The sequence below is a fragment of the Balaenoptera physalus genome, assembly GCF_965194825.1.
Source record: "Balaenoptera physalus genome assembly, chromosome: 14".
NCBI lineage: Eukaryota > Metazoa > Chordata > Mammalia > Artiodactyla > Balaenopteridae > Balaenoptera > Balaenoptera physalus.
This window is the reverse complement of record NC_138893.1, coordinates 39,333,494-39,360,198: the sequence shown is the minus strand read 5'-3', so window position 1 is coordinate 39,360,198 and position 26,705 is coordinate 39,333,494. Positions and strand designations below refer to the sequence as shown.

Sequence of the window (26,705 nt, the reverse complement as noted above, 5' to 3'; positions counted from 1 at the left end):
GAAGATGCATCACCCTGACGGCAGCTTCCTGGTCACCGAGACCCACCCAAGGGGAACCCTGTCAGGAGATAGAACTCTTGTTTTCCAAGTCAGAGGTCAGCAAGCTTGGTCTGTAAAGTACCCAATAGGAAATATTTGGGACTATACTCTCTGTCAACAAACGCCCTGCAGTTGCAGCACAAAGGCAGACACAGGCAATGTGTAAGCAGTTGGGCGTGGCCATGTTCCAATCAAACTTTATTGGCAAAAACACAACTGCTGGGTTCGGCTCAAGGACCTTTGTTTGCTGACATCTGATGTAAGTGAAAGAAAATATTCCAGCTATTAGATAAGTAAAACTTTCTTCTTCTGGAAAGTACTGCATTGTAAAAAAACAAAAAACAAAAAAACACTACCACCACCACCAAAAAACACTATTCCTATCATTATTTATTTTTTCAGCAAAACTTTTTGAGGCATGCCATGTGCCAAGCACCATGCTCAGTATTGGGTAAATACATCAGTGATGAAACAGACAAGAGCCTCGACTTTCTTGTGAGAGCAGAGTTTGATGTGAGAGACAGATAACATGCAAATAAACATACAAAACTACAAGCTGTAATGGGGACCATGGAGGAAATGAATGGGTGCAGAGACAAAACATGGGCATGTCATACTGACAGGGGAGTCGGGGAAGATGATATTTAAGCTGAGACCTAGTGATGGTCATTGGAGGGGTGGGGTGGAGAGCTTTCTAGGCAGAGGGAACAGCAATTGCAAACGCCCTGGGGTGGAAAGAGCTTGGCTAGTGCCATTTTGAACCTAGGTGTGGCTGGAGATTAGTAAAGAGTAGCTGGAGAGAGGGGTATGGGAGGAGGTTTACAGGTCAGAGTTGGTGTTTGTATTTTATTCCAAGAACAATGGGAAGTAGTTGGAGAGTTTAAGCATCTGTCCATCTCCAACCTTAAGGAACTGTCACCTGAGACAATCACTAGACTTGGGCATGAATCCGAATCCGAATCCTATCACAGCCGTGTGACCTCTGAGCCTCAATTTTCTCATCTGTAAACAGGCTAATAAAGCCTCTTCATAGGGTTGTTAGAAGAGTTAAATGCAGCAATGTGTAGTCAGGCGGAGGAGATGCACAGTACATGCTGATCGCTGTAACTGACAAGACGGTCAGTACCTGGGCGGCCAGGTTCCAGCATGGGAACAGATAAGTGCAAGCACTACTCTTCCACACTGGGGAGAAAGAGGGATGTTTTGGATGCTCAGCCAGCACAGGGAGAGTGAGTGGGGCACATCGTCAAATAGGCCCCAGCCCCTCTCTCTCCAATCCACGACACCACCCCTCCAGCCATCAGAAAGTACCCCGTGCTCCTGTGCCCTAGCTATGACTCCGAGAAGGCTCCTTTCAGCTTGCAGGAGCTCAGGAAAGCACCCAGCCTGCTCAGAGGACTCAACCTTGCTCTGCTCTGTGTCATTTTGTTTTTCAGTTCTCCCTCCTGTCTTTACTCACCAACCTGGACCCAGGTGAGTGTGCGGACCCCCCCGGGGCTGCCAACCCCACAGGCTGGTTCTGGGATGGAGAAAAGGGGGCCTGTACATGTGAGTGTGGATGTGACCTCAGGGTTCCAATGGTTCAGAAGTGGCACGGACTGCTTTGAGGATCTTCCCAGAGAAATACATTCCTGGGTATTTGTGTGTCCACACACACACACACACACACACAGTGCTTTACACAATTTTGAGTTGCCTGTGGACATCCCTGATGTCCAGTCTCATGACCCCAAGGGAAAAATTGCTGAAGCCATTAAACACCTTCCTTTTATACGGAAGGAAACTGAGGCCCAGAGAGGGGAAGCATCCTGCCCGAGGTCACACAGCCCATTAGTGTCTGAAATGAGACCAAAAGGCCAAGGCAAAGTGAGGGTGTCTTGAACAATGGCTCCAGGAAGGCCAGCCCTGTGCTACCCCACTCTCTCCACCCCCTTCGGTGGGGAGCCAGCCCCTCTGTGCTGAGAGGGTGGTGCCGTGCAGGCAGCCCCCGGCTGGCCCACCACTGCTGATGGCCTCTCACCAGCAGCCCCACTGGGTTGCTCCTCCACACGGTGTGTCTCCTCAATGTTCTTTCACACAGGCTCTCCTCTCACAGACATACCTGCCACCTCTCACCTGCTCCCTGTTCCCTTTCCTCTGCCTGGTGCCCTCAGCCGGGCCTGGGCTGAGCAGAGCTGCTCTTTCCTGCCACATCATCCATCTCTCGATCTCTGTCTCTGGGTCTGAGTCTCCCTTTGCTGCTTTGAGACCCAAGGGAGAAAACTCCACTGATTACTTCACTGGGGCAGAGGACACATCCCCCACTGGTAGCGACCTGTGTTGGCCACCCACAGAGGACAAGAGCCAGGCACATGGAGATTACAGTCACGTCTAAACATTGGATCAAGGGTCTCTTTGGAGCAAAGAAGGCAATAACTGGGTCCAATTCAGCTTGACAGTCAATATTCTCTGGCAGCAAAGCCCTGGATGGGCAGACAGATTTGTGCCGGCTCAAGGCAAGCGATGCTTGGACCTTGTCCTGCCCTGCATGCTCAGGGAATGTTTGTGGAATTGGATAGAAATGTACATGAGCATGGTGTGGGGACTGGGAAAGGATCTGTGTCTTTCCCCAAAGCAAAGGAGAGTGTTGAATTCAACAACATATAATTCAATTGCTTGGAAGAATCATACTTCAGGGGGCTCCCCCAGCTGGCCAGACCAGCAGCTGTACATGGAATCCAGGGAGGGTCCAAGGCCAAGAGATGGGAAGAGCTGCCCCCTCCCCAGCCTTCAGCGCGAACTTCTTCTTCAGTGGTGCCAAAAATAAAAATGACACCACTAAAGGGGCTGCTTTGGTCTGGGTGCCCACGAGACAGAGCTTCGGAACTGTGGGCTTGCACAGAGGAAGAAACAGGACATCTATCACTCAAAGGACCTCACTCTCTTCAAGTGTTTGAAAAGCAGCCCCATCCCTAGTCCAAGAGGTGGTCTTTGTGGGAGTTAAAAGGAGTATTTACCTCAAGAAACTTTACAGCCACCTGCCAGAAAGTTGCAAAAGACATCTACAATGACTATGAGTTTATGACACCCTGGATTGTGCAGTGAACAACACGAACAAATGTATGCAGTGGCCCTACTGAACAGACATCACAGAAAAGGGAGTGGATACATTCTTTGTGTCCATAAGGCCTTCAGCTTTAATCAAATAGATTGGAAACTATAGGGTCAGATTTGATCTGCAAACAGGAAGAACTTCCTCACCAACATAGTTGTCAAAAAATCTGAATGGGCTTTTGGGCTCTTGGGTGATAGTGAGTTCTCCATCACTGGTGGTATTCGAGCACAGGCTGAAAAGCCACTTAGTAAGGAGTGGAAAGAGTGGGATTTAACATACTGAGATTCTGGGCTTTATAAGAACTCTGCCAAGGGCTTCTGATAGTTTGGTTAAGTAGATGAAGAGACCCTGGAACAGGCCACCTGCATGCTCCCAAGTCCACCTCGAGGTGTTCTGCCAGCCTCTGGCTGTGGAACAGGGTGAGATGTAGCGGCTGGGTCTTTCTGCAAAGAACAGGTTAGGTTCTAAAAACACCCCTGTTCGTGTCTGATTTAATTTCACCTGAGGGTTGTACTTTGATGGAATTTGTCAGATTCCCCGCCGGCTTTGACAACAGTGTGGCCAGGGAAACGCTGTGCACATGTCCACCGGCAAGCTGCTACTGTAGTTGGTCTTGCTGGAGACAGTACATTGTGAGGGCCTGGCTGGAGCAGATGGGCCTGGGCCACAGTCCCCAACGGGTGGCAGAGGAGGTGACCATCAAACAACACAGACTCTGCCCATCTCCCCAAAGCAGGTGACATGACAGCCCACAGGCCTGCAGAAATGCCTCTTCAAAGCCAGCTAGACTCTGCCCAGCAACACAGGCTGAGCCTATCCATCAGCTGTCCTGACGCCTGCCAGCGAGGGTCTCTGCTGGGCTTGCCCTGTCAGCCAGATTGCAAGCGTCAAATGCAGGCTGACAGGGTTGGGGTTTGGGGGAGGCCCTCAGAGGAACCGTCTGTGCCACAGTGATGGATGGTGCCAACAGGGACGGCATTCCAGGGATTTTTATTCTGTTCCACACATCTGGCAAGCTCTTTAACCCAAGCAGCTGCAAAACCCCATCCCAGGAACTCTTGAGTTTTTCCGAGAGACCCCATGTATGGACCACGATAATCCCGGTTGAGGGACCTGGAGGATGTGACAAAAGAAATTTCCCAATGGTGTTACTTCCTGGAAGCCAAAACCCATGGAGTTTCCGGAAACACAAACCCACAAGAGGCTCCAGGGCTCATAAAATAGCAAACAAGACTTGGACTTAGGTAGACCTGGGTTCTGATACCATCTCCTTCTGCCTTAGTTTTTCCTTTTCTGTAAAATGGGTATAATAATACCTATGCTATAGAGGTTTTTTTAAGTTAAATAAGGTTGTGTGTGACCACGTTTATTTTGTATAGTCACCAATACATAGAAAATACTCAGTACATAATAACCTATTATTTGGAATATTTGAGTTAACTCAGGATACTCTTTACCATTCTTCCTGATAAATTCTAAAAACAGACTCTTATAATTAGACAAATCCACAAGGGTTTCTTTTTATACCTGATATGAAATGCTTCTGACAGCTTCCCCGTTCTTCCCGCAAAGCTTTCTCCTTCTCTATAGCCTAGAGAAAATCTCAAATAATCTGTATTGGAACCTGGAATACTTTTTTAAAAATCTAAAAACAGAAACATAGATCAATGGAACAGGATAGAAAGCCCAGAGATAAACCCACACACCTATGGTCAACTAATCTATGACAAAGGAGGCAAGGATATACAATGCAGAAAAGACAGTCTCTTCAATAAGTGGTGCTGGGAAAACTGGGCAGCTACATGTAAAAGAATGAAATTAGAACACTCCCTAACACCATACACAAAAATAAACTCAAAATGGATTAGAGACCTAAATGTAAGACTGGACACTATAAAACTCTTACAGGAAAACATAGGAAGAACACTCTTTGACATAAGTCACAGCAAGATCTTTTTTGATCCACCTCCTAGAGTAATGGAAATAAAAACAAAAATAAACAAATGGGACCTAATGAAACTTCAAAGCTTTTGCACAGCAAAGGAAACCATAAACAAGACGAAAAGACAACCCTCAGAATGGGAGAAAATATTTGCAAACGAATCAACGGACAAAGGCTTAATCTCCAAAATATATAAACAGCTCATGCAGCTCAATATTAAAGAAACAAACAACCCAATCCAAAAATGGGCAGAAGACCTAAATACACATTTCTCCAAAGAAGACATACAGACGGCCACGAAGCACATGAAAAGATGCTCAACATCACTAATTATTAGAGAAATGCAAATCAAAACTACAATGAGGTATCACTTCACACCAGTTAGAATGGGCATCATCAGAAAATCTACAAACAACAAATGCTGGAGAGGGTGTGGAGAAAAGGGAACCCTCTTGCACTGTTGGTGGGAATGTAAATTGATACAGCCACTATGGAGAACGGTATGGAGGTTCCTTAAAAAACTAAAAATAGAATTACCATATGACCCAGCAATCCCACTACTGGGCATATACCCAGAGAAAACCATAATTCAAAAAGACACATGCACCCCAATGTTCATTGCAGCACTATTTACAATAGCCAGGTCATGGAAGCAACCTAAATGCCCATCGACAGATGAATGGATAAAGAAGAGGTGGTACATATATACAATGGAATATTACTCAGCCATAAAAAGGAATGAAATTGAGTCATTTGTTGAGACTTGGATGGATCTAGAGACTGTCATACAGAGTGAAGTAAGTCAGAAAGAGAAAAACAAATATCGTATATTAATGCATGTATGTGGAACCTAGAAAAATGGTACAGATGAACCGAGTTGCAGGGCAGAAGTTGAGACACAGACGTAGAGAACAAACGTATGGACACCAAGGGGGGATAACTGCGGTGGGGTGGGGATGGTGGTGTGCTGAATTGGGCGATTGGGATTGACATGTATACAGTGATATGTATAAAATTGATGACTGATTAAAAAAAAAAAAAAAAACTACCAATGGAACCAAATTTCATGTCAGGCTGCATGCATTCCCTGTCTCCCCAGGAAAGTCCTTGGACAAATTTCTATCCTCCTATTGAGCTCATCAGGTATTTTCTTCACCAAATATCTATGACCCAAATCTCAAATAGTTTTTTTCCTGAATTCCCTGTTTACTCTGCACCAGGCAGACACCATCTTCACTGGCAGAGCTATGTGCCCACTGTGTGCCAGCCAATCAGAAGAAAGGGAGGCTTGGCCATAGAGGGAAAGCTTGATCTGTCCAACACATATATTAACAGCATATAGGGCTCTGTGCTGGGCACTGTGGGGTAGAAAGAGGAATGGACATGGCCCTTTCTCTTAAGAAACCAACTGTCTAGTTGAAGGAAAGAAATCAGATAGAACAAGTTAAATACAAAACTCAAGAGACGTGCCCTCTGAGATCCAGCCGTGAAACCTAAAATTCTGCAACCACCTGGGCCACTAAGGAATTCTAGTATCTAAAATTCGTATCCCACCAGCAACTCAATATTAAGCCATGTGTGTTCATTTGTTATTACTACATGATATGGTTGACTCTTGAACAATTCAAGGGTTGGGGGTCCTGACCTCCCCATGTAGTAAAAAGTCCATTTTGACTCCCCCCAAGCTTAACTACTAAGAGTCTACTCTTGGCTGGAAGCCTTACTGATAACATAAACAGTCGATTAACACAATTTTGTATGTTATATGTATTATATACTGTATTCTTACAAGTAAGCCAGAGGAAAAAAAATGTTAGCAAGAAAACCATAAGGAAGAGAAAATACATTTACAGTGCATGTACGTATGTATCTACTGAAAAAAAAATCCACATATAAGTGGACCTATGTGTGCAGTTCAAACTGTGTTGGTTGGCAATTTGGACTGGGTTCAGCTGGGCAGTTCCTCTAGCCTAGACAGGGTCAGCTGATCTTGACTGGGCTTCCTCATGTGTCTGTAGTCAGCTAGGAGATTAGCTGGACTTTCTTACATGTTTGAGACCTTGGCTGGGGCCTAGGGCTGCCTCACATGTTCCATTATCCTACTTAGAAGAGCCCAAACTTGTTCACACGGCAGTCACAGGGGTCCATGAGAGAGAGAAAGAGAAGCTTGGAGCTGGCACACAATGCTTCCACTAGAAGCTATTGGCAAAGCAAGTCCCAAGGCCAGCCAGACCCAAGGGATGGAGAAACTGACTCCATCTTTTTCTTTTTTTTGAACTTTATTTTATTTACATTTTTATACAGCAGGTTCTTATTAGTTATCTATTTTATACATATCAGTGTATATATGTCAATCCCAATCTCCCAATTCATCCCACAACCACCACCACCACCACCACCACCACTTTCCCCCCTTGGTGTCCATATGTTTGTTCTCTACATCTGTCTCTCTATTTCTCCCCTGCAAACTGGTTCATCTGTACCATTTTTCTACGTTCCATATATATGCGTTAATATACCATATTTGTTTTTCTCCCTCTGACTTACTTCACTCTGTATGACAGTCTCTAGATTCATCCACGTCTCTGCACATGACCCAATTTAGTTCCTTTTATGGCTGAGTAATATTCCATTGTATATATGTACCACCTCTTCTTTATCCATTCATCTGTCGATGGGCATTTAGGTTGCTTCCATGACCTGGCTATTGTAAATAGTGCTGCAATGAACACTGGGGTGCATGTGTCTTTTTGAATTACGGTTTTCTCTGGGTATATGCCCAGTAGTGGGATTGCTGGGTCATATGGTAATTCTATTTTTAGTTTTTTAAAAACCTCCATACCATTCTCCATAGTGGCTGTATCAATTTACATTCCCACCAACAGTGCAAGAGGGTTCCCTTTTCTCCATACCCTCTCCAGCATTTACTGTTTGTAGATTTTTTGATGATGGCCATTCTGACTGGTGTGAGGTGATACCTCATTGTAGTTTTGATTTGCATTTCTCTAATAATTAGTGATGTTGAGCATTCATTCATGTGTTTGTTGGCAATCTGTATATCTTCTTTGGAGAAATGTCTATTTAGGTCTTCTGCCCATTTTTGGATTGGGTTGTTTGTTTTTATAATATTGAGCTGCATGAGCTGTTTATATATTTTGGAGATTAAGCCTTTGTCCGTTGATTCGTTTGCAAATATTTTCTCCCATTCTGAGGGTTGTCTTTGAGTCTTGTTTGTAGGTTCCTTTGTTTTGCAAAAGCTTTGAAATTTCATTAGGTCCCATTTGTTTATTTTTGTTTTTATTTCCATTACTCTAGGAGGTGGATCAAAAAAGATCTTGCTGTGATTTATGTCAAAGAGCGTTCTTCCTATGTTTTGCTCTAAGAGTTTTATAGTGTCCAGTCTTACATTTAGGTCTCTAATCCATTTTGAGTTTATTTTTGTGTATGGTGTTAGGGAGTGTTCTAATTTCATTCTTTTACATGTAGCTGCCCAGTTTTCCCAGCACCACTTATTGAAGAGACTGTCTTTTCTGCATTGTATATCCTTGCCTCCTTTGTCATAGATTAGTTGACCATAGGTGCGTGGGTTTATCTCTGGGCTTTCTATCCTGTTCTTTTTATCTGTATTTCTGTTTTTGTGCCAGTACCATATTGTCTTGATTACTGTAGCTTTGTAGTATAGTCTGAAGTTAGGGAGTCTGACTCCTCCTGCTCTGTTTTTTTCCCTCAAGACTGCTTTGGCTATTCGGGGTCTTTTATGTATCCACACAAATTTTAAGATTTTTTTTGTTCTAGTTCTGTGAAAAATGCCATTGGTAATTTGATAGGGATTGCATTGAATCTGTAGATTGCTTTGGGTAGTATAGTCATTTTCACAATATTGATTCTTCCAATCCAAGAACATGTTATATCTCTCCATCTGTTGATATCATCTTTAATTTCTTTCATCAGTGTGTTATAGTTTTCTGCATACAGGTCTTTTGTCTCCCTAGGTAGGTTTATTCCTAGGTATTTTATTCTTTTTGTTGCAATGGTAAATGGGAGTGTTTCCTTAATTTCTCTTTCAGATTTTTCATCATTAGTGTATAGGAATGCAAGAGGTTTCTGTGCATTATTATTTTTTTTGTGTGTGCATTAATTTTGTATCCTGCAACTTTACCAAATTCATTGATTAGCTCTAGTAGTTTTCTGGTGGCATCTTTAGGATTCTCTATGTATAGTATCATGTCATCTGCAAACAGTGACAGTTTTACTTCTTCTTTTCCAATTTGTATTCCTTTTATTTCTTTTTCTTCTCTGATTGCCATGGCTAGAACTTCCAAAACTATGTTGAATAATAGTGGCAAGAGTGGACATCCTTGTCTTGTTCCTGATCTTAAAGGAAATGCTTTCTGTTTTTCACCATTGAGAATGATGTTGGCTGTGGGTTTGTCGTATATGGACTTTATTATGTTGATGTAGGTTCCCTCTATGCCCATTTTCTGGAGAGTTTTTATCATAAATGGGTGTTGAATTTTGTCAAAAGCTTTTTCTGCATCTATTGAGATGATCATATGGTTTTTATTCTTCAATTTGTTAATATGGTATATCACATTGATTGATTTGCATATATTGAAGAATCCTTGCATCCCTGGGATAAATCCCACTTGATCATGGTGTATGATCCTTTTAATGTGCTATTGGATTCTGTTTGCTAGTATTTTGTTGAGGATTTTTGCATCTATATTCATCAGTTATATTGGTCTGTAATTTTCTTTTGTTGTAATATCTTTATCTGGTTTTAGTATCAGGGTGATGGTGACATCATAGAATGAGTTTGGGAGTGTTCCTTCCTCTGCAATTTTTGGGAAGAGTTTGAGAAGGATGGGTGTTAGCTATTCTCTAAATGTTTGATAGAATTCACCTGTGAAGCCATCTTGTCCTGGACTTTTGTTTGTTGGAAGATTTTTAATCACAGTTTCAATTTCATTACTTGTGATTGGTTGGTTTGTTTGTATTTTCTGTTTCTTCCTGGTTCAGCCTTGGAAGGTTATACTTTTCTAAGAATTTGTCCATTTCTTCCAGGTTGTCCATTTTATTGGCATAGAGTTGCTTGTAGTAGTCTCTTAGGATGCTTTGTATTTCTGCGGTGTCTGTTGTAACTTCTCCTTTTTCATTTCTAATTTTATTGATTTGTGACTCCATCTTTTGGTGGGAGGAGCTGCAAAGGCACATTGCAAAAAGCATGGCCACAGGGAGAGGTGAAGAATCAGTCCCTTTTATTTCATCAGATTGGCTCATACCACACCAGAGTGCCAATGTGGAACTTGAGGCTATCAGCTAGACTTGGCCACATCCAGCTCCCCTGCCTCTTCACTACCCTTTTATCTCCTTCCTTAGCTGGCTTTCTTCCCCCATCCACCCCCGACTCGAGGCTCCTTTGACTGGAGGCCACATCCCACTCTTTTTTGTATAATTCTCCATTGTTCCCAAAGCCTTCCTGCACCTGGCATAATACTTGTCCCACTGTAGGTGCACAATACATGTTTCTTACATGGGCAATGGGATGAAGTACCAATAGAATAGAGAAGACAAAATAAGCTTTAAGTTTGGAGGTAGAGAAACCCTCCCAGGTGATTCTTCTAAAAAGCATTTTCAAAACATGTTGCAACCCACCCCAAATGTCAAGGATCTTGGTACCTTCCCTTGCACAGTCTTCCAACTGGATGGCTTCTGACAATCTGGGGCCACTGAGCCTCTGCTGCTTCTATCCCACCTCAGCCAAGGGCCCTGGACCCTGGAGAATAGCAGGGACTTAATGCCTCACTTAGCAGGAATGTAACTCCAAGTCTATGTGTTTTATTCCCTCCTTAGCTTCACTGAGAGGTGAACAGACCTTGTAAATAGGGTTGGATTCAAATCAAAACCCTCCAACAGACATTTCACCCATCCTCCGTCATCTGGAAAAATCATACCATTCCATCTTTATGAAAAACCTTCTCTCATTTCCGAATATCTGCAAAAGAAATGATTCTTAATGGTCTAACCAAGATTATCCAGTCTGAACCTCGACTTGTGGGAATGATGGGAGAAATTACAGGAGCAATTCGAAGGCGCTTATCTATAAACACCTGTTGGAAAAACAAAAATCAATTCTCCAAAGAAAAAAGAAAGAAAGAAATGGGGCAATCATCTCATTACCAAACTCATTGTCTCTTCCAAATGTCAGTTTGAAATCTTTCATGTCAAACTCAGAAAAACATTTTTTTCCCCTTACTTTCTCACCCTTTCTCTGCTTTATCATGCTAGATGGAAAGAAACTTTATTTGCTCCAGGAAGACAATGGCCTTATCTTCAACATAGATCCTCATGCCTGGAAAGGTGGCCTCCTCTGAGAGCATTTTCATAGTGGGGAAAAGCAGCTCGGGAGAAATAATGAGGAAGCAAAGGGAATCTTGACTTGACACTGTGATAAATGAGGTGAAACTTTGGCAAGGAACCAGAGTTGGCGTATTCAAAAAGGAAATAAAAAGATAGTTCCATTTTAATGGGAAATATAAAACAGCCATTGTGCAAAAGTCGATTTTTCAAAAGCCAAAGAGATAAAGACTATAAGGGAATGACTGAGAGACGAATAAGATAATGTGGTTGATAATCGGGCTTAGGTAAAGTGCCATCCTCCGGGCCATCGCTGGCTCCGTGGGAGTGCCTTTTCAAGTCGGCTATCTGCATTTGCTCCTGCCTCATTATCATATGCATCTCTGGACAGCTTCCTTACAGCTTCGACTTGCTGACTTGCCGTACTCCTGCCAGCTGGAGAGAGCAAAGTCAACCCAACTTTCTTCAAATCCCAAACTCCTCTCCATCAGCCACAGAGCTATCAGCATCTTCCAAGGCCCCAGACAACAAAGAGCTTGAGGCTTACACACACCTGCTCTTCCTAGTGGACTGGTCTAGTGTAAGGTTTACAACCATGGGCAACGCCATATACTGCCCTTTCTTTCAGTAGGCAAGGTCCGTGAACCTTCTGAAGGCTGTCCTTGGGCAATTCCTAATTAGCAGGCTGGATACGCAATGGGAATGATAGGACCCCTTTCCCAAGGGTAAGTGTGAATTATCTGAGGCAGTGTGAGAGGCCTGCTGAAGCAGTTGAGAGAGTGCAATTTAAGGGATATATGGAGATAAACTGCCTTAGTTCATATGCTGTCATTTATTAGCTATGTGACCTTGGACAAGTTACTTAACCTCTTTTAGCCTCAGGTTTCTAAGTTTAAAGTAGAGATAATAATACATCTAGATTTTTATGAGAATGAAATGGGGTGGTTCATGTAAAATGCTTAGTCCAGAGCCTGGTACATAGTAAAGACTCAGTAAATATTAACAGTTACGATGATTCTATATAAATAACTCGGGAGTAGTTTGATGCTGAAGCTGAAAGAAAAGTGACAAGTTTCTTTGACTTTATTCAGCTAAGGTGACTGATAAAGTCCCACTGAGAAATTTCATTCACAGAACCACCCAACAAGGCACTCAAGTGCCACTGGATCTGACCCTGGGCAGATCTCATACAGGACCTTGGAGACTTCCTGCGCCCCAGTCATCTTCCTGCTATTTACAGGTGAGAAAACTGAGGCACGGAGAATACAATTGGCTTGTCCAAGGTCACGGTTAGTGAAAAGCCAGAACTTGTTGTCTTCTCCCCATTTCCAGTCACGTGCTCTTGACCCTGCCAAATGCCAGGGCTGGCTCACTGGGTCACAACAGCCCCCTCAAATGAAAGCTCACGATGCCTGACCCCTTCTATCTGCCCCGTCAGTGTCAGGAGCTGGAAAGACACATGAACCCTCCTTCAGGACCTAGAAGTCTTTGGGAAAGGGGGTTTTCAGTGAAATAAAATGGTGACTTCTTTAGGTCTGATGATTAGGGTCTCTTCTGTCTTGTTCCCACATCTGTAGATTGGACTCTCGACCACTATGAGTACAGCCAAGAGTATTATGACCAGGAAGAGAACGCCAGCAGTGCTCTTGCCCATCCCGAGAACCCTGACTGGTACTACGCAGAGGACGGTCGGTACCAAAGCTGTTTGGGGGGCCCTCCTGGGGGGAAAGCAGCACACCTGGAGGGGAGTTCATGTGTGACCACATGCAAGGGCTCTCTCTTCTCTTCCTCTCTGACCAGCATCATAAAATAGGTATTAAAAAATTATTTAGACTGGCTTTTTTTCAGTTAGAATTACATACTATGAATACTGGGGAGGTTCTTAGAGACCATCTCTCCCACTTTCAAATGACAGGTGAAGCAAGTGAGGCCAAGAGAGGAGCTGACTTAGTCAAGGTCACGCAGCAAGTTTGTACATCGTCATCCGGCTCTCCCGACACTGTGGGTTAGAGTCATGTTCAAAATCATCCCAGAGCTTTCATGACAGGTAGTCCTAATTATGCAGAAGAGTCGTCTTAGCATTAGGCATCGAACTGGAGCATTCACAAATTTGGCATTGTGCTGTGCTGTGTTTTTTTTTTTTTCCTTTTTTCACTCTTCAGAAGATTTGCACAGTTGTTATGTTGTGTGTGTGTGTGTGTGTGTGTGTGCGCGCTCACACAGGTGTGCTTCGGCCACGTTTGTTTTTGTTTTTGTGGCTTCTTGAGACAGAAAGGAAAATGAGAAGCTGGGCCTAAGCAAAGCCATGTGACTAAATCAGTAGAAGTAATGGAAAGCACTTAGCAGCTGGAATAAAAGCTGTGTAACTGCGAAGTGGCCTGGAAGGCAGGGCCAAGATACGGGGCATCAGGGGAACATCAGAAGGGACCATCAAAACAAGAGCCAGGCCCAGGGATCCTAGTTCCTGAACCAAAGAACAATGTGTGCGAACAGAAGGATAAAGAATTCCCCAAGGGAAGATCCATTCAGACAACCATGAAAAGCCAAAGGCACAGATGAAATATGACAAAATCTAACTGAACAAGTAGTTGAAGAAAGATGAAGGCCACTGGGTCATTTCCTCCTCGCCGTCAATTCTTCTGTCCCCCTCTTGCCTTTGGTCTTCTTTCCTGATGTTCAGAAAGCTTGTGTTTCATTAGGGGTGGGTTTTCGTTCCCCACTCCTGACCTCCACCCCTGGGCACTGGGAGTAGGGGAGGTCTTCAGGCTTGTGAAATGCCTTCGGCATCAGAGACAGACCCCGTGGCACTCCCAGCGAGACTGGGAGGAGAGAGACACTGATGACGGGAAAGGGGAGTTACTCAACGAGAAAGGCCCCATCCAAAGCCAGGCTGAGGGAGACAGTCACGATTCCTTCTTGCCTCTCCCCTTACTAACCTGAATCCCTCCCTCTGGTCTTGTGATGGCAGTTTTCCTGGCTCTTTAAGGTCAATGCGTGTTTCCCCCTTTCCCCGATCACTGGCTATGCAGTTCCTCTCTCATTTGGGGCAGGAGATGGAAATTCAATGAAGAGACAGGGGGCTTCTTGCCTGCTGTTCATTGCAACATTGACTTCCGCCCACGTGTTTTAGATCCGTGCCTGTCCAACCCCTGTGCACATGGTGGGGACTGCCGCATCAGCGGGGCCACATTCACCTGCAGCTGTCCAGCCCCTTTCTCTGGAAACAGGTGTCAGAATGGTGAGTGGACCTTCACTGGATCCAATCTTCCCTCCATGTTGAACAAGAGGCAGTTTCTCCTCCAATTCTAGGGGGTAAAGAAGGGTTCAGCAATCCCGTGAAAAGGCTGATGATCACACATATTATACTGTGCATAATAGATTCCTCAGCTTGCTCACAGGCAGCATCTCACTGAGTCCTCACCCTTACATGTTAGCTAGGACTAGTATGTCCATTCCACAGATGAGAACACTGAGGGTAAGAGGGGATAATAGCTGGGCTCTGACCAAGATGTGTTCTAAACTCAGGACTTGTTGTTTAGAGTGTTTAGACCAACTTCAACAGAGAAATGTTGTTCTCATATACAAGAGCAGGAAGGCTCTCAGGGCACATAAGGCTCAACCTTGTTAGAGAAAGGGAGCCCAGAGTGTACAGGGGACTTGCTCGTGGTCACACAGCTAATTAAGAGAAGAGCAGAAATTAGAGACCTGGTGCCTGACTCCCAGCCCCACGCTCTCTCTTCCTGCCATCCTCACTCGTGGAGACTCTGATAAAAGGTGTGTCCACTTTTAGTGACCTCTTGTGGGCATAACATGAGGCTATGTGATAAGGTATTGGGAATAGAATCCTTACGGGCTAATTGCACCCCTAGAGAGAACCTGGGTTCTGTCGCATCTAGCAACCATCTAAGTGGGGTGGGGGAGGAAGTGAGGGTTTTATGGTTGACTTCTTTTCTCTGTGCCCTCTTCAGTTATTCCTACCATTTTCAATCCTACAAAGTCTTTCAATAAATTTTTCAGGATGGTTTGGGGTATCAGGCACAAACATAGTTACTGGGTTTATCCCTCAACTTCTTGGAAGAATGACAAAATTGTAAGTGGAATATAAAATCAGCTATACAATGGAGAAACTCAAATTGCAGCTCTATTTTTTTGAAGGTGTAAAAATTATCAAGGTGTTTATAAAAATAGCATAATAAAGACTATGAGCCCTAGGAACTCATCAGGAACTGGGAAGCAATCATCTATGACCCAAGGATAAGAGAGAAGCCTTGTCTAGGAGGGTAGCATGATGTTTCAGAACCATGGACAGGGGGCACATGCTCTATCAGTCACCAACACCACCTCTCCCCACGCCCCCTCACTCCCCTCCCAAACATTGTACTGTACAGGTACCTCTCAAAGTAAAATGTGCCCCAAATAATGTCCTGTAATTTGTCCCTACTTCTCTATTGATCTCCTACAGTGCAAAACAAATGCAAGAACAACCCATGTGGCCGAGGAGACTGTCTCATTACTCAGAGTTCTCCTTACTACCGCTGTGCCTGTAAACACCCTTACAGGGGTGTAGACTGCTCCACAGGTAAGTGCTGGAGGCCTCTTCTATGCTAAGCTCTCTCTACCGTGGCTTGTGCCTGGGATGTCAATATCCTCCTGTGTGGAAGTCCAGGTACATCCAATGTTTTGGTGGCATCCAAGATGGCCCTTTTAACTAGTACTTTTTAAGATTCATTATCCCTGGAAAGTCCAGTGAGAATTGACTTGTCTGTGTCTCTTTCTAACAAAAAAAATCATCTTGAAACTCACTTCATCTAGGAAGTAAGCCCTGGCCTTTTCCTAGAATGGACCATGTATATTTATTCACTGCTATGAGTCAGGCATTGTCCCAGGATATTTACATTCTCTCTCACATTGTCCCCAAAACATTACAAGAAACAGTTTTACAGATGAAGAAACTGAAGTTCAGAGAGGTTAGCTAACTTGCTTATGGTCACACAGCTGACAAGAGGCAGAGCTAAGTTTCGACCTAGTTCAGACTGGCCCCCAAATTCCTGCTCAGTCTATGCACCTTGTTTTTCCTTACTGAGCGACCCATCTACTTATATACTCTTTTTTGCTGGCCTCCATCATATTGCTTCATCCATGTTTGCTTATGTTCTTAAGGTTTGTGTGTATGTTTTCTTGCATGTCAGTGGGTCTCTCTTTCCCCTTTGGTGACCCATTTTTGTGAAAGGATGGACACCAGAAAAGTGCCACCAATATCTCCTCACCAGCTCAGATGTAGCTGCAACTCCTTCTAAAGAGCCTTCCTGGACCCACTTCCTGTGTTCACAGTGGTTCCTGCATGCAGGCCTAACCCCTGCCAAAATGGCGGCACCTGCTCCCGGCATAGGCGGAGATCCAAGTTCACCTGTACCTGTCCTGACCAGTTCAAGGGGAGATTCTGTGAAATAGGTATGGGTCTATACCACCACTTCATCAGAAACTCAGGGACACACGTGAGGCCTCTGGAATCCTTTATCTGTTTGCATTTTGTTGCCAGAACAGGGTTCAAGTCAATTCCCAAGCTCTGCTATTGCCTCAGCCTTCCAACCTAAGGGCGTAGGGTATGTCTGGTTCCATGTAGAGGAAGTAATAAACTGGGATATAGTGAAGGCAAGTCAAACACTCCTGGGTATCCTTGGGCCTCAACTTACCTACCACTGGTTCTTGTTTGAGCCAAAATTAAAGAACTCAGTTCTCACCCCCACCCCCATGATAGTCCATGTTTTTAAGCTGGGTTGAATGTGGAGCATTCAAACCACCTTATTTCTGGGAACTAGTAGTGAAACCTCAGGGTGATCAATACTCAGGCTCAATCCTCTCACCACCTGACATACCTGCCAAGTCCTTTCCAGGCATGGCACACCAGCTGGTCTCAGTTCTCACATTCCCAACTGCTCTCTCCAAGGTTCTGATGACTGCTATGTTGGTGATGGCTACTCTTACCGAGGGAAAGTGAGTAAGACAGTCAACCAGCACTCATGCCTTTACTGGAACTCCCACCTCCTCTTGAAGGAGAATTACAACACGTTTATGGAGGATGCTGAGGCCCATGGGATTGGGGAGCACAACTTCTGCAGGTAAAACTTACCCTCCTCCCTATGCTCCGTCTTGGCCCCTTGTCAATGTAAGGATTTGTTTGTCCCTTCCCCCTGCTCCTAGTTTTCCTGGGCCAGCTTCGAAATTTTGGAACAGAGCACTGAAACTCATCAGCTTTCTTTCTAGGAAGATTTTCCAACTCAGGATAGGTTAGATTATGCTGCTGTAATGAACAACCCCCAAATCCCAGTGGCCTGAATACATCCATGTTTATTTCTCATTAATGCTACGTGTGTCATGTAGGTTGGGTGTGGAGGTAGGGGGTAATCTTAGCTTCACTTAGTTACTCAGATACACAGGAAGGGCTGGAACATGGAGCATGAGATTTTTACTACGTCAGCCTAGAAGTGACACGTCATCTTAGCACACATATTTCATTGGCCAGAAATGGTCATATAGTCCCGCATAACGTCAAGGGATAAATGGAACTTCAAAGGAGGAAATGGAATGTTTGGTTAGCGTTACGGTCTCTGACACAAGGATGTGCAGGTTTTCCCAAATAAGAATAAAGCCATTTCTATCCCTGGTGATGACTAGTTACCTTCTTCCCCGTCTTCCTGACCGTTCTGTTGGCTTCCTCCCACTGCTCATTGTCTAACCAAGGCCAAGGACATGCATGGTCTGCATATAGAAACAGAGATTTTTTTGTATGGCTTTAAACTGGTTCCATTAAGCAAGAGGATTTCCCTAGCACAAAACACAAGTTTCCTTCTACTTTCATTTACCTTGAGCTGTTCCCTCCATGGGACTGTCTTCAGGGTGACCCCCAGCAGCCTCTCTTAGAGAACTCCCATGCACAGAATTTGAAGGTTCGGGCAGAGGAGCCCTACTCTCACCATGTTTCTGTAGTTATTTCACTTTCCTGACAAAGAAGGATCTTCGACAGGGATCTCATTTATTTTCCTACAAACAATGTAATATGTCCCGTGGATCTGGCACAAAGCTCGTGAACTACTTCCTGGTTATTGAGATTCTCCTCTGGAAGTTAAGATTTGGCCCCAAAACTATAACCACCCTTATATGTCAAGGTTTGCTAACCTGTTGGAGGAATGGAATGGAATGTGGTCCCAGGGGGACGCAAGAGCTTGGTACTCTCTTACTCAAAGGACTTTCAATGAGGTCCAGCGGGTTTACCAAGCCTTGACTCCGGCTTAGTTTGTTTTTTTATTTTAGAAACCCAGATGGAGACAAAAAGCCCTGGTGTTTCTTTAAAGTAAACAATGCAAAGGTGAAATGGGAGTACTGTGATGTCTCCGCCTGCTCAGAACTAGGTAAGACTGTGGCTGTCTGGAGGCCCGGGTAGTGGGGAGGTTGCAGAGCCATAGATAGATGTTCCTGGAACTCCCTCTCTGTCCTACCCCTGTCCTTCCACAACACCTGCTTTACCATTTGCCATCCCAGTGGCAACCCAACTGCCCAATCCTCTGCTCCCCTCTCAGGAGGTCGAGCAGACTTGGATACCTTTGTAAACTCAGGCTTCCTGACTCCCAGTCTGTGCACTCAGCAAATATTGATCGATTGCTTGCTGGATGCCAGGTGCTATGCCAGGCCTTCAGTGTACAGTGGTGATCAAACAGTGGCTGGGTCTCCACAGCCTCTCAGGATACAGCATGGACTGAATTCCAGCCTCACAGTCTTCCTGCCACGCTGCCTTAGCCCACCTCTCTACTCACGTCTGAAGCAATGCACCCTCCCTCTGCTCAATGGAATTACTTCCCTGGACAGTTTCATTTCTGTGCCTTTGCTCTTATGGTCACCTCTGTCTGTAATACTCTGTCCCATACCCACTCTTGTCCATATCCAACCATTCTTTGAGAATCAACCCAAGTAACCACTCCTCCAGGAAGTCCTCCATGATTTACCAAGTGAAATATTATCTCTCCCTTCTTACAAACCCCATGGAATAGATTGGGCACCATCCATGCAACACCTGTTGCTCTCTCCTTTGCATGACAGTTACATGTGCAAATGTCTTCTCTCCCCCACTCTACTTCATCTGAATATCTTCCCTATGCACCAAAAAAGCCTCCAAAATACATGCGTGCATTAACAAATAGTTAAACGCATACCCAGAGATGGATTTATATATTTATACACACATTTTTTATTGAAGTATATTTGCTGTACAACATTATGTAAGTTACAGGTGTACACTACAGTGATTCACAATTTTTAAAGGTTGTACTACATTTATAGTTATAAAATATTGGCTATATTCCCCCATTGTACAATATATCCTTGTAGCTTATTTTATACCTAATAGTTCATACCTCTTAATCCCTACCCCTGTCTTGCCCCTCCCTCATTCTGTCTCCCCACTGCTAACCACTAATTTGTTCTCTATATCTGTGAGTCTGCTTCTTTTTTTTGTCATATTCACTAATTTGTTGTATTTTTTAGATTCCACATATAAGCGATAAACATTTTTTATGTGTCTGTGTACATGTCAAAATAAGAAGGAAAAAGCAACATCTTCACCATTAATTCTCTAGACTCGCTTTGTATTAATCAATGTATTCAACAAATGCTAACTGCACACGTGCCTATCCTATACGCACCAGTAGAGTCTCTTAGCTCTGGACACTAGTTAAGCTTCGGGATGCAGAGCCATGCCTCTGACAAGGTCCTTCTGAGGATCTGGAGGGAGGGTGAGAAGGGTGATTTATTTTTCTTGTGCTTCACAGATGTTGCCAACCCAGAGGGAAGCCTCCCGGAGCCCCTGACCAAACTTCCCGAGTTCGACTCATGCGGGAGGACTGAGATAGCAGAGAGGAAGGTCAAGAGGATCTACGGCGGCTTTAAGAGCACAGCGGGCAAGCATCCATGGCAGGCGTCCCTGCAGACCTCGTTGCGACTGACCATCTCCATGCCCCAGGGCCATTTCTGTGGGGGGACACTGATCCACCCCTGCTGGGTGCTGACTGCCGCCCACTGCACCGAGTAGGTGCCTGCTGGGAGCAGAGGTTAGGGTGGCTGCAATCTCCAGGGGGGTTCTTCTCTTCCCATCTGAGCAGCATCTTGGCAACTCTGGCAGGACCTGGGGGTCGGATCTTGCTCCAAGGGTGAAAGGATGTTTCCTTACAACCAGATAGAAGAGAGCTCCCACGTGTAGAATGCTCACCATGTGCATTACACGTGTTATGACATGCAAGCCTCCAAACTAGCTACTTAAAGACGAGCAGGAGAGTTCTTTAGCAAGACCATGATTACAGATGAGGATGCTGAGGCGCGAGAAGGTCAGGTCATCTGTCAAAGGTCACACAGCTCACCAGGAGCAGAGCCAGGCTGTGGATCCAGTCTCTCAAATTCCAGGGCTAGTTCCTGATCATCTTACTTTCCCTTGTAGCTTAAAAGCCAAATATCTAAAAGTGGTGCTAGGGGACCAGGACCTGAAGAAGACAGAATTCCACGAGCAGAGCTTTGGGGTGGAGAAGATATTCAAGTACAGCCACTATGACGAAAGAGACGACATTCCCTACAACGACATTGGCAAGTCTCTTCTATCGTGGCTCTCCCGTGGGTCTTGTCCTGGGTGGATTTCTCTACTGATGGAAAGCTGAGGTTTGGTTCTAGAAGGTGCTCTTGTCTTTTTGGTCCCCCATAGACCCTGTAAGGTAGAGCATTTATTCCAGAGCTTTTTAGTTCTTAAAGGTCTGTGTTAGTGTCGCAGATAAATGTGCACAAGTTCTTAAATTGAGGGGAAGAGATGTGAGGAACATTGCATTGTGGAGAGAGCTCAGCCTTGAATTAACAGCTGGCTCACCTCTCTAAGCTGCAATTCCCTCTTCTGTAAAACGGAGACACTGATGTACAAGTCTTCACTTCCTATGTGCTAAGTGACGTGATGTTCATGTATCCCCATGCACATCTGGCACCTGGTAGGCAATGATGGACTTAACCTGCCTGCTGCTTAGCTCTACCCCCTATTTCTCCATTCACAGACCTCTCACTCTTTCTGCTTCCTCAATATCTTTTTTTCTCCCTTAAAGCCTGTTTTTAAAAAAAGGATTAGAAGTAATTTAAAACTCAGCCCGAAGTGTTATTACTCCTCCGAATTGAAAGTTAAAAGAATGAAATGACCAAGGGAGAGTTCTTTTAGGTATCGGGAATGGGGCTTTGCTAGGTCCACCTTCCAATCAAGCTGAAGCTGATGTTTCTTTGACAGAGAGGATATCACTGTCCGTTTCCCCTTTCTCTACCTAGCTTTGCTCAAGCTAAAGCCAGTGGATGGTCAGTGTGCTCTGGAATCCAAATATGTGAAAACTGTATGTTTGCCTGATGGTCCCTTTCCCCCTGGGACTGAGTGTCACATCTCCGGCTGGGGTGTTACAGAAACAGGTGAGGCTGGCCATGCATTCTCCTGAGGCCCAGGTGAGTTACATCCACCAGACAAGAAAGGGTTACACTCAACTGCCCTCCTGAACTAGATATCAGTGTTATATTCAAAATGAATAAACAAAAGAAAGAGATTGTCCCATCTCTCAAGCTCCAGTTAAATCTCATCACCTTCAAGGAGTCTTCTCTGATCTCCATATCTGTCCTTGGCCCCATCCCTTAGATCTTTGACTTTCACCAAGCATTGATCCTGTATCCATGGAGAACTTTTTCCTTTCCTAGGTACATTGGAAAGAGGATAAATTAGAAAGAAGATGGATTTTGGAGTCAGACAGACTTGTATTAGGTTCTCGGCTTTGTCACTTGGACGGCTGAGTTTCAGTTTCCCAATAACATCCTAGGGTTGGAATCATGATAACAGGAGATGATAGAATTCTCCAGAGATATTCATTAAGTCAGCCCCTGGAGGGCAGGGGTCAGGTTTCATTCACCTTTGACTTTCCTACGGTGCTTTGGTCAAGGCTCTCTACATAGTAGCATTCTATAAATTTTTGTTAAATCAAGCTATTGATTTATCTCTAGGATTTGGTCTGATCTTAAAAAGTAACCAAAGGGCTACTTTCCTTATAGTACTGACAAGATTACATCCTCTCATATATGAAATTCAGAAGTATATATCAAGTCTCTCTCAAATACTCAAAATAGATTTCTCTTCCCCCCCAAATCTTGTTCTTAATAATGGAAAGCAAGAATCACTTTAAATAGGCCCATATTGAGGAAGAAAGTGAAGTGTAATATACAAATTTGTCAGAAGGCTTCTGGGAAAGATTTCTGATCGATAATTAGATTTAGGGTTAACCAGGAATCCTTTTTGTAGCTAACGTCATTGGAGTCCATCTAAACCTTTCAGCATCATCGTGCTGACGAGAGCAAATTGAGCAGAACAGAGGTTCTTTAGGCAAGGAAATGTCTGCTCTGGGAAGCAGGTACTCTAGGTGATCAACCAGGGCACTTCATGCGTCATGAAGGCTCTACTACATGCAGCCCTCTGCCAGGCATGGGAAATTAAAAATGGGTTTAAGACACCATCCCTGCTTGCCCAACCTCACCATCTAGTTGGGGAGACAGAGGAGGGCATAAATGATTCTGCTCCATGTGATAAGCACAGCATTGAAGGTCTGTAGAACCATCGTGAAGGCTGAAAGCAAAGAGCCCCCAGCCCTGAAAGATGAGGCTACTCTGCCCATCTCCTGGAAGAACCCTTCCTGCCGAGCTCAGGTCTGGTGGCCCTCTTCTGACTGCTGCTGGCTTCTGGTGGGGCACGTTCCAGCCTGGTCTGTACAGTGGCAACCTCTTTTCTCCGCCCCGCAGGAGAAGGGTCCCACCAGCTCCTGGATGCCAAAGTCAAGCTGATCAGCAACACTGTGTGCAACTCCCGCCAACTCTATGACCACATGATCGATGACAGTATGATTTGTGCAGGAAACCTCCAGAAGCCTGGGCAAGACTCCTGCCAGGTCAGAGACTCCAAATGGTACTTGAAGAAGGAGGGGCTGACAGGACCTTACACTGGGCACAGAAGGTCCTTAGAACCCTGGGCTGGGAGGCGGGTTCAGAGACCCACCTGCCATTAAGCTAAGGGGGACATGTCTGTCCTGTGGCAAATCTGAATCCACATCAAACCAGGACGATTCAGCATAATAACCATAGCAGTCACTTTGCCCACATTGTCCAACTTAATTCTCACAACCATCTGGTGAAGGGGATGTTATTATCACCATTGTACAGATGCTTAGAGAAATCATCTTGGCCTGTAGCACCTGGGTGGCAAGTGGCAGAGCAGGAATTTGCTCCACTGTGTTTAAATGGCCTCAGCACTGGGCAGCTTGTCTGAAAATCCCAATAAGCAGGGAAGAGTCCCAAAGACCAGTGGTTGGAAGGAGAAAGATGAGACGCCAGAGAATTCACAATAATATTGACTAACCATTAGAATTTAAATGTGTGTGTGTGTGTGTGTGTGTGTGTGTGTGTGTGTGTGTATGTGTGTGTGAAGGGGGAGGGCGATTTAACCCTAATAAACTAATTGGCTGAGTGGCTTCTCTGTGGCCAGGGCCAATTTAGAACCTGCCTGACACCTGCCCCCATATAGGACTTTGGGGGACCAGCATGGGCACATTCACATCTGAGCTCCTCCCTACAAAGGGACCCAACAATGATCTCCCAGCCTTGAGCCCCCTTTGGGATGGGAAATCACGGTCACTCTCCCCAGGGTTTGTGGCTCTACTGTGACCCTCTGCCCCTTCCCAAGGAGCCACAGATATCCACCTACTCAAAGGAGGTGTGTGGGCAGATGGGAGTGATTTTCCCTAAGTCCCTAGAAGACGAATAAGAAAACAGATTGTTCAATTCCCTAGATATTTCAAGGGCTTCCCTTGCAGGCTTTAAAAGCAGATGGTCATGGGTTTGAAATCTGCTTCTATCCTTTACTTTGTGACCTTTATCAATCACTGAATGGCTTAGTCAGCTCGGGCCCCTATAACAAATTACCTTAGACTTGGTGGCTGGCTTAAACAACAGACATTTATTTCTCACAGTCCTGGAGGCTGGAAGTCTGAAATCAGGTGCCGGCATGGGCGGGTTCTGGTGAGGACCCTCTTCCGGGTTGCAGACTGCCAACTTCTCACTGTGTCCATACATGGTGGAGACAGAAAGCTAGTTCTCTAGGGTCTCCTCTATAAGGGCACTAATACCATGCATGAAGCCTCCACCCTCATGACCTAATCACTTCCCCAAAGCCCCACCTCCTAATAACATCCCAGTGAGGATGAGGCTTCAGCATATGAATTTGGGGGCAGGGGGACATAAACATTCAACCCACTGCACCGAAATAATTCTCCAACCTCAGGTGTCTAATCTGTAAAACGGAAATAGTGTATCCATAAAATCAGCAGATTGTGGCTAAGATTGAAAGAGACAATTCATTAAAAAGCCTGCCAGTCGTGGTGCGTAAGCAACAGTGTGTGTGTGTGTTTGTGTGTGTGTGTGTGTGAGAGAGAGACGTCCTCATTCCTCTCCTCCTCACCATCTTCATCCCCTCCACCTTAAATGGGGGCTTAATATGAACCAGGCACTGTTCTATGTGCTTTATAAACATTAGTCATCACAAGACCCTCAGCGTGGGGCAGGGGTTCTGTTGCTACCCACGGTTTACAGTGTGAGAAACCGAGGCCCCGCTGGCCAGCAGGCGGTAAGCCTGGTTTGGAGCCCAGCAGATCTAACTCCATGGACCATGTTAAACATCAAGGCCATGCTGCCTCTGAGCCCCATCTTCCTTGCCATGTGTGTGCCCTTGTGGGCCCTGGAAGGGCTCTATCCAAACAGGGCACCTCTCAGCCTCCGCCAGATCCCTGCCGGAATGAGAAGTTGAGGGCCCCTTGTAATACCTGTATCACTAAGAGTCATGGCGGGTCAGGAAGTAGGGCTGGCCCCGTGGCTTCTCTGACTCAGGAAGCCCTCACTGATTAAGGACGTAGGTTGGTATTTGTTTCTCTCCCTTCAGAGCACTGCGTCACGTGAGGCATTGGAAGAGCCTTGTTGCTACTTTCCCCAGGGCCGGCCAGCAGTCTCAGCCCTCCCCACCTGGCATCCCCTCACGGAGGCTGGGGCTGTCTCTGAATGCATTCCTATTCACAAGGCTGACTCCTGCGTGTTTTTCCCGTAGGGTGACTCTGGAGGCCCTCTGACCTGTGAGAAGGACGGTACCTACTACGTCTATGGGATCGTGAGCTGGGGCCTGGAGTGTGGGAAGAAGCCAGGAGTCTACACCCAAGTGACCAAATTCCTGACTTGGATCAAAGCCACCATGGAAAGGGAGGCCAGCTTTTGAGGTGTCTTCCAAAGCTCACAGCCCATCCTCCTTAGCACCCGGCCAAGGCGAGGCCTCACGGGCGGCCGTGGACAGCCCCGGAAGCCTCCGAGTGTCCAGGCTCTAAGCAGAGACCACTGCTGCCCAGCCTGGGGTGCCCTGGACCAGCATGGCCACCACTGCCTCAGGCTCCCTCCTGGGAAACCCAGAAATGAGAGAATCAACCTGAAGTATATGACGTTTGCTTCCCTTCCAACAATTGTAGCTTCTAGAAAATCAGTGTTCATCGACTGCCTTCACCTCGGACATTTGCAAATGTGAGATTTCAGACGGCTTAGCGTCGGTGGGGGTCACCTTTACATCTTTATCCCTCATCCCAGACACTCAAGGCACGCAACAGGGCCACCCACTTCTAGGCATCCGACAGGGGACCAAAATACAACATTCCCCGCCCACTTTCAGAGAGTTGTTATTTTAATAAAGGAGGATCGGAGCATGGGCTGGGGTGCTGTTTTCACAGTTGGCCGCAACTGAAGCCATGTCTCTGGCGTGCAAATTTCCTCTCCGGCTCCTCTCCCAAGAATCCCAGGTGGACGCCGCCCACTCACAACGGCAGGGCCTTCCTCCTTTTGACGTGAAGAATCTCGGTGGCATCTGGGTTCACATGCCCCCTCTGATCATCTCCGGTCTCTACAGCCTCCTGCCCCCGCTGCAGAAATCAAACACACCTCCCTGAGTTAAGATGAACCTCCTGCCCTGCTCCCATAGGACAAGCTGTCTAAAACGCTCGCCCTCCCCTTCCTTTTTCCCTCCTCCATCCTCCCCAAGAAGAAGGATCCTCAAGGCAAGAAAGAGAAAGAAGTAAAGCCAATCTCTCATTTAGACGTGGCATCTTTCTTCCGAACAAAGTAGGGTTCAAAACCCAGACTGTTGTA

General features: G+C 45.4%; 2 protein-coding genes across 18 annotated transcripts in view; one reads left to right on the top strand and one right to left on the bottom strand.

Annotated features, from left to right (window-relative positions):
• Positions 1 to 26,231, top strand: part of HABP2 (hyaluronan binding protein 2) — a 37,033-nt gene extending 10,802 nt beyond the window's left edge. Inside the window, exons 2-13 of the mRNA XM_082423333.1 lie at positions 1,476 to 1,512; positions 13,010 to 13,120; positions 14,563 to 14,670; positions 15,895 to 16,011; positions 16,764 to 16,883; positions 17,380 to 17,551; positions 18,744 to 18,841; positions 20,255 to 20,510; positions 20,917 to 21,059; positions 21,774 to 21,908; positions 23,277 to 23,422; positions 25,627 to 26,231. Coding sequence (XP_082279459.1) covers positions 1,476 to 1,512; positions 13,010 to 13,120; positions 14,563 to 14,670; positions 15,895 to 16,011; positions 16,764 to 16,883; positions 17,380 to 17,551; positions 18,744 to 18,841; positions 20,255 to 20,510; positions 20,917 to 21,059; positions 21,774 to 21,908; positions 23,277 to 23,422; positions 25,627 to 25,791 — 1,608 coding nt within the window. The 3' untranslated portion in view covers positions 25,792 to 26,231. The remainder of the gene's footprint in view (positions 1 to 1,475; positions 1,513 to 13,009; positions 13,121 to 14,562; positions 14,671 to 15,894; positions 16,012 to 16,763; positions 16,884 to 17,379; positions 17,552 to 18,743; positions 18,842 to 20,254; positions 20,511 to 20,916; positions 21,060 to 21,773; positions 21,909 to 23,276; positions 23,423 to 25,626) is intronic.
• NRAP (nebulin related anchoring protein) overlaps positions 26,227 to 26,705 on the bottom strand; it is a 69,798-nt gene continuing 69,319 nt past the window's right edge. For all 17 annotated transcript variants that reach the window (XM_082423262.1, XM_082423255.1, XM_082423257.1 and 14 more), the window contains one exon: positions 26,227 to 26,479. In XM_082423262.1, the coding sequence (XP_082279388.1) occupies positions 26,375 to 26,479 (105 nt within the window). In that variant the 3' untranslated portion in view covers positions 26,227 to 26,374. The remainder of the gene's footprint in view (positions 26,480 to 26,705) is intronic.